At 45.6% G+C, this 11,494-nt stretch overlaps 1 protein-coding gene across 1 annotated transcript; it reads left to right on the top strand.

Annotated features, from left to right (window-relative positions):
• Nucleotides 1-10,772: 10,772 nt before the first annotated feature.
• On the top strand, nucleotides 10,773-11,264 carry LOC309550470 (uncharacterized protein; the record flags this gene model as incomplete). Its single annotated transcript, XM_082250841.1, has 1 exon — nucleotides 10,773-11,264. One exon carries the CDS (start codon nucleotides 10,773-10,775, stop codon nucleotides 11,262-11,264), a length of 492 nt encoding a protein of 163 aa, XP_082106967.1.
• Nucleotides 11,265-11,494: the final 230 nt, after the last annotated feature.

Raw genomic sequence — 11,494 nt, 5'->3', positions numbered from 1 at the left:
GAGGGGGGGGGTCGCTACATTGCATGAGAAAATAGCAGAAATCCCCCCAAAGAGGTTAGCCCACTCGAACAAGCCCAACAGTTAGAGGAATCACCAGTGAAATGTGGGAAACCCTATGCGGAGTTGACAGATGAGGAGAAGAACCATGCTTGGTTCACTGATGGGTCTGCTAAATATATTAGTGGGCACCGCAAATGGAAAAGTGTAGCTTTTAACCCAAAATTAGAGAAAACACTGGTAATGGAAGGAGATGGTAAAAGTAGTCAATATGCTGAATTATATACCATTTTTCTAGCCCTCAGACAGGAGCAGAATGGTGAGTGTCATCTGTATACTGACTCATGGTCGGTGGCTAATGGTTTGGCCACTTGGATTATGGGTTGGAAAAAGCATGATTGGTTAATTCATGGTAAAGAAGTCTGGGGTAAAGAAATCTGGCAGGACATTGAGTCTATTGTACAAAATACAAAATGCACTGTTTTTCATGTTGATGCACATGTACCTCTTGACTCATTGGAGCGATTATTCAACTCCCAAGCAGATGCGGCAGCAGCCATATCCGTATCATCCACTGACTCGGATGCCACCAAAGAAGAGCAGCAATCATGGCTTCAAGGTACAGCCATTTGGGCTCACCAAAAAAGTGGACACCTTGGAGAAAAGGCCACTTACAGGTGGGCACAAGAGAGAGGTATTCCCATAACCACAGATATGGTCAAACAGATAATAGCGAAATGTCCAGTATGTCAACATGTACAAAGACGAGAAGTGCCCCATACAGTGATGGGACACATTGGTAGGGGAAAACTTCCTGCACAAATCTGGCAGATGGACTTTATAGGTCCTCTCCCGGATAGTAGACGATATAAATATATATGTACGGCTGTAGACACATACTCTGAATTAATGGTTGGTTTCCCGTGTCAATCAGAAACTCAGTGGAGCATGCTGAGGACATTGGAAATCATTGTTCAATATTATGGAATGCCTTTACAAATTCAGACAGATAATGGTTCACATTTCACTGGGCAACAAGTTAAGGATTATGCCCGGGATCATAACATTGAATGGGTATATCATATGCCCTATTACCCACAAGCTGCAGGGTTGGTGGAAAGAATGAATGGTATCCTTAAGGCAACTTTCAATAAATTAACAGGTACAGATAGTTATGGGCAATGGAGAACTAATTTAACAGAAGCGTTGCAGATAATTAATAACAGGCCTCTAACAGAATCCACCACTCCTTTAATGAGAATGTTACCACCCAATTTGATAGACGGAGTAGTCAAAATAGATACAATTATCTATTGGAAGACTCACCCAGATGCAATAGCACCATATAGGGGTATGCCTGCCTCCGCTGGATTAGACCTACACTCGCTGGAGGTGGCTGTAATAAATCCACATCAGGTATATATTTTAAGTGCAGGAATAGGTTGTAAGATACCTGATCAGCATTATGGGCAGATTGCATCTAGATCCAGCCTCGCCCAGAAAGGGGCTGTGGTCGTTGGAGGAGTGATTGACTCGGATTACCAAGGAGAAATCAAGGTAATTATGATAAATCTGGGCTCGTCAGATATCATTATAGGAAAAGGGGAACGTATGGCTCAACTCATTCTAATCCCTATCTATCTTGCTGAATTGAAAGAAGGCCCCGCACCTACTGAACTAACGGTTAGGGGTGATAAGGGATTTGGTTCCACTAACACTTTGAATGTAGGGGCCAAAATCTGGATACAGAATGTGCAAGGACCGCCTTCTCCTGCTGAGGTGATAGGGGTAGGTAAGGATAAAACTCTGTTGATAATGAGACCAGGGCAGGAAAAATGGGAATATGTCCCGCAAGAGAAATGTTATCTGCGAGAGTAAGTCACACTGTTTGGGTTTATCCATAGATCAGAAGCGAAGTTATCCCTGGAATCCTTGGTATCGTGTTATTGGTCGTTTATGGAGGTGATGGAGTCATGCCTGGATTTCGCATAACAGATACCAGCAAGTAGATAGTCCAGTGGGGATGGGCGAATGCCAGTGTCATCAGAAGACAGCACGATTTTAATTGTTCGGTAAACCAGATATGTAAGATTTTGAATCTGACAATTAATGGAACTTTGTGGACTGGAGATCCTCTAGATACAGGTTACCAGCCCACGTATGGAGTGCATTCCGGACAGGGATATGTGAATATATCTTCAAAAGTGAAGGTGAAATGTTGTAAACAAGAACCGAATTTCCCCCACCTAACTCGGGGAGACAGACTGAGATTGGTTAAAAATTGTTCAGTGACGGCTAATACCACCTTCCGATTTCCTCTAGCAACTTTAGATGTTCTAATATGTACAAACGGTTCTGAAATTAAAAATAGAACTATTTGGGCGCAATATCTAATTTTTGCAAATGTGGACACTGCACGAATAGATCCAGGACTTATTAAGAGACTTCCTTCCACTTGTGAGAAAGTGGGACAACATGCGCAAAAGACAGTCATTCATGCTCAAATAACTTTTCCTCCTACCAAGCTTTGCCTATGGGGATGATATAAAAGAGCATGGTATGACACCCTGTTAGGAGGATATGGAACTATTACTGGAACTTTAAATAGCTTTGATATTGAAACTTTAGCTAATAGAATGCACAATGCTGGTAGTAAAATGAATGATGCTTTGACTTTGCAAGTTCGCTGGATGCCAACTATTTGGGCACCCGTAAGAAAACAGTCTGGAATAGATGCTATTATGCTTAATTTACAAAATGCCTCCAATGATTTTGCTTTAGGTTTTGATCAAAATGTTACAAAATTTGTGAATTGGACGGTGTGTTCCTTGCAAACCATTTATCAACAGGTGCAAAAATCAAATTATCAGACAAGTCTAATGACTGGAAATGAAAATGTGTGGAGGACCGTATTTGACTCTTCAATATCTCCAAATAATTGGATACATTTGGAACCGCAGAAAATGGTGTGCAATGACACAATCTGTCAAGGAATAATGGTAGTGTATAATGTAACAAAGACAAGTATAATGTGTAAATTTATAGTATTACCTTTATTAGTGGGGCCACTTAATAACCAACATTTTTGGGTCCCACAATTTAATGGTCAATATGTGGACGAATATAATTGCTCCACAGGTGGTCTGTATGGGCTCTTTCACACGGCCGCTCCGTGTGAAAGCTCCGCTGCGGTCCTTTTTTTTTTTTTTTCACGGAGCGGATGACATTTCTGTCATCCGCTCCGTGTGTCCGCATATCATCCCATCCGTTTGCGGATGATATGCGGACCTAATGTAAGTCTATGGGGATTGCGGATGTCAGCGGATGACACCGCTGACATCCGATTTTCCTTCCTTTCCGTTTTTTGAACGGAGGAAAAATAGGGTTCTGTTCCGTTCCAAAAAATGGAACAGAACTGAAAGGAAGGAAATCGGATGTCAGCGGATGGTATTCCGCTGACATCCGCAATGCCATAGACTTACATTATGTCCGCAAATCATCCGCAAAAAAATAGGATGATTTGCGGACATACGGAAAGCTCGTGTGAAAGAGCCCTATGGCAAAAAATTTGCCTGCTGTTCCAAAAAATGACGGTGCCGACTTCCGATTCCGGCGCCCATGGAGAAGGAGTGATCTCCTCGGCTCCCGCTGCACCCGCCGCTAATCTATATATAAATCCACGGCCGGAGGCCGTTCAGAGGGCGCCCACACACCGTGACCCCCCCTACTGATCCGGGGACCGGAATGGACCGCTTTATTGAGTGCCAGCACTCCCAGCCAGGAACTGTCACGGAGCGGCTGGAGACCGCCACCTCCCACATAGCAGCTGACATGGCTGCGGCTGCACGCGCGGGGAGAGAGGAGGGGGGGAATCTCTCCCTGCCTCTCTCGCTTCAGCCTGGTCCCCTTCAGCCTACCACTGCTCCTGGAGGTGAATCAATGGACCCAGCCTATCTTAAAATGGCTGAGGCAGTGGCAGCAATTCTCTCACCCACCATCAAAGCAACTATTGAAGCGGCAATGCACCAGGGACTAACACAGTTACAAAAGGAGCTTTCAGCTCACAAGCACCAGATCCAGGAAGCTGAGCAGCGGAATTCCTCCTTGGAGGAAGAAACCCTGATGAATAGCAGGGACTTAAATTATCATGACAAGGCTCTCCAAGCACTGCAAGATAAAATTGAGGATTTGGAGAACCGTTCCAGGAGGAACAACCTCCGTATTATAGGAGTTCCTGAGTCGGTTCAAGGGGAGGCGATCCACTTACTGTGCACTGAAACTATCCCGCAGGCTCTGGGCATGCCGTCCCCATGTATTGTTGAGAGAGCACACAGGGTGGGAGCGCCGAACGAATCCCGGAAGAATCCACGACCCATCATAGCCAGGTTCTTGAACTATGCGGACAAGAACACTATCTTGCTGAAATTCAGACGGCAGCGTTCCCTGCAACTACATGGTTCCTCAATACTACTTTTTGCAGATTATTCCGCCGAGGTCTCAAAACAACGCAAAGCCTTCTCAAAGGTATGCTCTTCCCTCTTCGCTCAACAACTTAAATTCACCTTGGCGTACCCAGCAGTGCTTCATGTCACGGAGAAAACCCCTGACGTTTTACTCTCCTTCTGATGCGGAACATTTCCTCTCATCCCTCCCATCACCGATGGATGACGCAGCCACCGTTGCCAGGAAAGCTTCGCTCTCCCACAAAGCTCAACTGACACCTACCAAAGAATCCACTAAAAAAGGACGCTTTGGTGATCCATCCTCTCGGAGAGCCATCACCTGATCGCTGGACAAGCCGCCCTCTTGAGGGACTTCGTCCACCTTCCTTGATCTCAAGGTTCCCTTTTCTCCCTGGATAGTCAGTTTGCCCGACAGCTGCACGAGCTCTGACTGCCTACACTACTACATCCCCTCGAGCAGCTATACCCACCTGATTACGGGCGAACAGGTCTGACTAAAGTTGTAGTTTATTGTTATGCTGGTGTGTGTATCTGCATTGTTGATGGTAACTTTTATACTGTCTATGTTGTACATTCATGGTCTCCTTGCACTAATAGGTAGTGCATGGATAACTAGCCCCCTAGCGTGCCTCCTTACCTTCATGGTTTGGTAACTTAGGCATTGGGGTTGTGGAGCCACCCTTGTTCACTCCCTTCCACATGGTGAAAAAAGTGAAGTCCTTACTTCGCGCTCCCCCACGGGGACCCCGAGTCCCCTATTTCCCTGTTATTCACTTCACAGCCCCTTTGCACTGGCACCCCCCTGTTTCTTCCCTCCCTCTCTCACCACCCCTGGTACCTACTCTATATCTTGACGAATACGCTACGAGACTACCATTGAGATCCCAAATACTTAGCTACCGATTTCTGCCCATACGGCTGCTATGGCCACCCTAAAGATCATATCATGGAATGTCAAAGGCCTTCGCTCCCCAAATAAGAGGATGATGATCCTCCGCCATCTTAAGAGATTAGGGGCAGATGTAGCACTCCTGCAGGAGACTCATCTTGCGGAGGGCGACTTGCGCTTTTTGAAGAAGCTCTGGGTTGGCGAGGCAGTGTGCTCTCCGGCGGCAGGCCGCAAAGCCGGAGTAGCCATACTGATACACAAAAATCTCCCCTGCGAAATGTTATCCACGGTGCATGATGACATAGGTCGCAGAGTGACAGTCTCACTCAAACTGCCATCCCGCACCGTGCAAATCTCCAACATTTACACCCCTACACCTCCTTCGGCAGAATTCAACAGAGACACCTTGACCTGGCTGCTCCAAAATCCTGCACCCTTTCATGTCATTGGGGGAGAATTCAATGATGTTATGAATATACAGGAGGACCGGAAGCAACGCAGGCCGAGACCCCCCACACATGCTCAGACACGGTCCACGAGAGAAACCGAACTCAACTCTATGTCAGCTGCCCTACATCTGGTGGACTCTTGGCACTTTAGTCACCCCACTGACAGGGAATTTTCATTCTATTCCCCCCCACAGGACTCCATGGCAAGGCTGGACTACCTCTTTGTTACTCCGGAATTGGTAAAGTCCCTCCATCACACCGATATCCATAGTATTGCCATTTCCGACCACTCTCCGGTTTCATTGACCCTATTAGTGGCCCCCTCTACTGCCCCCTAATAGTTCCTGGAGATTCCCTGGGTTTCTCTTAGATAATGACGATTTCCAACACCATGTCCGTAAGTCCTGGGAGGACTATGCTTCACTGAACCAGGGTCATTTGGATGACCCTGTTTTATTCTGGGAAGCGGGTAAAGCGGTCCTCCGGGGCACCATCATAGCGTACACGGCTTCATATCGCAAGTCTCTTACGCAACACTACAGCAAAGCCAGTGACCGTCTCCGCAAGGCACAACTAGAGCTCACCGTCTCCGACTCCCCCGATCGTATTGCTGACTGGCATTCTGCCAAGAGGCAATATGATCACTGGGCCAAACAAATAGAGAACACCAAACGCTCGCGATTCGCAGCAACACTTTTTAGATTCTGCAATAAGCCCGGCAAATTGCTCTCCAGACTGATTAAGGGCCCCCACCAACCAACGCACATCTTAGCTCTGAAGGATAGCTCTGGGACCCTGACACACACCCCACAAGAGATTAGCGACATATTGGAGGAGTATTACAAAGCACTTTACAGTAGTGACCCCATAAATCACGAGTCTGCCCAAGCCTTCTTAAATGCCTTGTCCCTCCCCTCCCTCTCTGTCATGCAATTGGAACAGATTAACGCCCCAATCACTTCAGAAGACATTAGTAAAACCATTTCTAATATGGCATCCCATAAAGCGCTGGGACCTGATGGATACCCACCTGAATTTTATAAAACGTTCAAGGACACTCTCTTACCCACGCTCACTTTGCTCTACAGCGTTATGTGGCAGGAGGGCACGTATTTGCCATCGGGCACTCAAGCATACATAAAGCTGTTAGCCATAAAGGGCAAGGATCCTACCGCCCAATATCCTTACTGAACATTGACGCGAAAATCCTGTCCAAAATCATAGCATCCAGGATTGCCCAAGTTCTCCCTACGCTCATCCATCCTTCACAGGCAGGCTTTGTCAGGGGCAGGTCAGCAACGGCATACATCCGTAAAGTTATAGTGGTACTGGAACACGCTAAAGCCAACCCCACTGCTCAACTCGCTATTGTTACACTAGATGCCGAGAAGGCTTTCGATAACATCAATTTTGACTGGCTGTTCCTGTCCCTGACAAAGCTGGGCTTCTCTGGTAGAATTTTGAGCTTTTTGAAAGCCCTGTATGCATCCCCCTCTGCACGCATCCTCACCTCATTAGGCATGACGAACCCCATATCACTCCACAAAGGGACGCGTCAAGGGTGCCCCCGTCCCCCGTACTGTTCAACATGGCCATGGAACCTCTTTCCAGGTTTCTACTCTCCTCGGCCCCCATTCATGGGATCACTTTGGGGGAGGAAGGGTTGAAGACCGCCCTCTTCGGGGACGATCTTTTACTTTTTACGTCGCAGCCCAGCGGTGATCTCCCTATAATCTGCTCCCTGCTAGAAGAATTCAGGACCATAACAGGACTGAAAGTTAACTTTGATAAAATTGAAGTTCTCCCTCTAACCACCCAGTAATTGATCATTGGGACCCCTCTCTCCCCTTCCCGCTTACTCTCAACCACATTACTTATTTAGGTATCAAGATAGGCAGACTCCCCTCGTCCTTATATCAACTCAATTATGTCCCTCTGATAGAAAAGATTGTCAGGGAACTTGAGGTGTGGATGACTCTGCCCCTGTCGCTCTTCGGAAGGTGCCACCTGGTCAAAATGGTTAGCTTTCCACGCTTGCTATATCTGCTTCAGACGCTCCCTATTCTCCTTAAACATAAAGATGGCCGCACTCTAAATAGAGCCATAGCCTCATTTCTTTGGAATAAGAAAAGATCTCGCATCTCCATTGCCAAACTGCACCTTCCGAGGAGCGAGGGGGGAGCTGGCCTACCTAATGTCAGGCTCTACAATTTGGCATGCCTCCTACGCTATGGTCTGGACTGGCTTACGGAGTCCTCTACCTTTTCCAACTATGCTCTTGAAGCCAATGTGGCGCAACCATTGAAACTTTCTGGCATACTCCATAGCAAACTGCAATCTCTCCCCGACTCTCTCCGGCACCATCTACTTATCCGGGATACCTTAATCGCTTGGAGAGAAATAAGGAAGCACCTTGGAGTACCGTCCTCTATTTCAAAACACCTTCCGCTGCATGACAATCCATCCTTCCCCCAATCTGGAGACTATACTCCGTACCAATTGTGGGCACGCAAAGGTCTCACCTCAGTCTACTCTTTTATCCGGCCGTCCGACTCTTCCATCAAACCATTCTCAGAGCTTGCTGCGGAATTCAACCTGCCACAGTCTCATCTTTTCTATTACCACCAAACAGTCTCCTTCATCAAATCTTGCTCCTGTAATCCCTCAAAGAGTTTTCAGACAACATTTGTGGATGACTTAATTCACTGGAAACATTACTCCATCTCTCTCATCTATGGCCAGCTTGTGATGCACACAAATAAGATCACGGTGGAAACGTTGTTCGATAAGTGGGGCTCCGACTTCCCTCAAACGGACTTGGCTCAGAACATTCTGAATTGTTACCTAAAATTGAGGAAATATGTACTAGCCGAAACATGGAGAGAAACCCAGTTTAGGTTGATCCAAAGGGCTTTTATACCAGCCTTCTACAAGTCTAACCCGGGTACTACTGCTACCTGCCCCAAGTGCAACGAAAACAGGCCGACCTTGGCTCACAGATTCTGGCATTGTCAGGTGATCTCGGTGTTCTGGGACCTTGTGTTGGACATTATCCATTCTGTCCTAGACATTCGCCTGGAGAAGTCTCCACATTTTCTGCTTTTAGGTTGTGAAGCTCCGAGCTTGGCTACAGGGTCCTCTAAAGGGACGACTGCACCGACTCCTCAATGGGCATACCTCTGCACCTTGGCAGCCAGGAAAGTCATACTAAAGACCTGGATCTCTAACGTCTCCCCCACAATCTCTATGGTATGCAACGACTTGAAAGCCCTACTCTATATGGAAAAGACTGACCTGGAGACCAGGAAATTTATCTCCACGGAAAAATTTTTTGCTAGATGGCGGTCTGTAACGCTCCTGCGTTTTTATTGTAAGCTGGATTTGCAGCTGCAGAATCTCCACTCAGTAGTCATGTAGAGATGTGTTGGAATTCCAGATCCAACTCTCCAGACTCATCACTGTGGGCCTGTCTGCTTCATCATACAGATATACACACACTCAATAAGATGTTCCTGGAGTGATAGGATGTATATGATAGTATGGAGGTGATGTGCTGAAGGGACAGGTATGAGCAGTGACAGTAATGGTAAGCACTTGATAGTAATGTTCAGGAGTAGTAGATGGTAATAGGTAGAATGCAGATAGGTTAGTAATCATGTATGGTAACAGGTGGTAAGGACAGCAGATGACATATACAGGATAGACTAACCCAGTGCAAGGATAGATGATAGTAGACTCAAGAGCTAGCAATCTATGTAACAGTGCAGATGGTAGAATTAGTATGCATAGATAGTAACAGTCCTTAATGTGCAGAAGATGATAGTGTAAGTTAGTTATGGAGGATTCCCCTGTGGGGTACTTATCACTAGTAAGGTTTAGTAAGTAGAGGGGTCCAGTAGTGAGGGAGTGATCCGGTAGCGAGATACGGGATCAGTAGCGAGGTTTCGGTCTGTTCCAGGTAAAGGCAAATAGCTGGAGGTTCCGACAGCAAGACAAGGCTTGTAAGCATGTAGGCACACAAGAGTGAAAGCAGTATGCCAAGAGTGATCCGGTAGTGAGATACGGGATCAGTAATGAAACAAGTTTGGGTAGCGAGATACAGGAGCGAGTGACATCAGGTATGGCTGCTTCACAGACGGCTTGAACGAACTAACCATGCGGTTAGAACGAACAACGTGAGAGAGAACGCCGGCGATTGAAAAAGCCGTTCAGCGGCGCTCAGCGATGACGTCATCCGTCTTAAAGGTGTATGCGTTCCACCTAACTAGAAAGGTGGGACGCAATGTTGAAAGGAAAATGGTAAATAAGGGTACCAAAGGTACCAGAATCTTACACGGTCATTCATTGAGCGAAAACTTTCACGAAGATGAAAGGAGAACTTTAATGACCTCATTCCAGTATACAAAATGGAATCTGCACGCCTCAATTGCAAACACTTTGTGTAGTCTGAAGGTCTAAGACATTCAAAGATACACGTCAATCTCAGGAACGTAACTTAACCCTTCTTCCATCATTTCAATCTGATTCTCATGGACGTATTCCAACTCTCCCCCCCCTACACCTTCCTATATCCTCTTTCCCCCCACCCCCAACACCACTGTTATAGTTTATGTCAGGTTACGTGGCCAGTACAGAGTCATCCGTATCTGTCTTTTTGATGTTTATTGGTTGATGTTCTCCTCCTGTCCCATGCGAGAATGTTTCAACCCTCTTTCCCCCCTTTGATACTTTTCTTCCCCTAGGTCCTGTAGTTTGTATTTACCGTTTGTACCCTAATATATGTGAACTTTTGGACCCATATAGTTTCAAAATGCCTCATGATTTTGTGGTGAAACGTACACCTTATTGTTGCCTTACTAGATTATGCACTTTCTTTGTACAACATGTTGTTTTTCAATAAAAATATTAAAAAAAATAAATAAATTAAAAAAAAAAAAAAAAAAAATTCCAGTATATATAAAAAAAAAAAAAAAAATGAAGGTGCCCTTCTCCGGATGCTTACACAACGTTTCCATACTAATGTGGGAAAATGAAACATTTATGTTGACTAGAGATATAGATATGGCAGTTAACATAGATTGGGATGCAACTAAATTAAAAGTGCCAAATTGGGATTTCAATCTTACCAAACTCCATAAAATTCTTAATGATTCTTCGGAAATAAAGAAAGTAATTGGACAATTGAACAACAGTATAATTTATCATATGATTAGTACCACTGTAGTAGCTGGAAAACTGGTTAAAGTGGGTTCTAGTATAGCAGGTGCTACCTCTCACCATTGGTGGGATGCATTCACTGGTTGGTCGCCATCAGCAACCCAAACATTAAATGCTTTAGTACACCCTTTGTTGGTGGTGACGTGCGTAGTTGTGATTCTATCTATATGGAATTGCTACTTGGCATACAGGGTATGCTGTAAAAAGGAAAAAGTCATTATGGTTTCATATATGGACAGAAGTCATTAAGGACTGTTTGTGATACGATTCTGATATGGTCGTGTGAGTGACTGGTATAGTATTAGATAGAGTCCATATTCAGTCAGTGATAGTAATGACTCCTGTCCTCCATGAAACTAACAAGGTTATTACAGTTCAGAAAAGCAAGTCTGAAGGACTCAAAACAGCACGGGGGATGTGGCTGATAATTGGTTTATAAGTCATGATCATGCGCCACACTTCTTTGAGTCTTTCAACTG

The sequence above is a fragment of the Pelophylax lessonae genome (assembly GCF_965119305.1).
Source record: "Pelophylax lessonae genome assembly, chromosome: 3".
Taxonomy (NCBI): Eukaryota; Metazoa; Chordata; class Amphibia; order Anura; family Ranidae; genus Pelophylax; species Pelophylax lessonae.
This window is presented reverse-complemented; position numbering and strand designations above follow the sequence as displayed.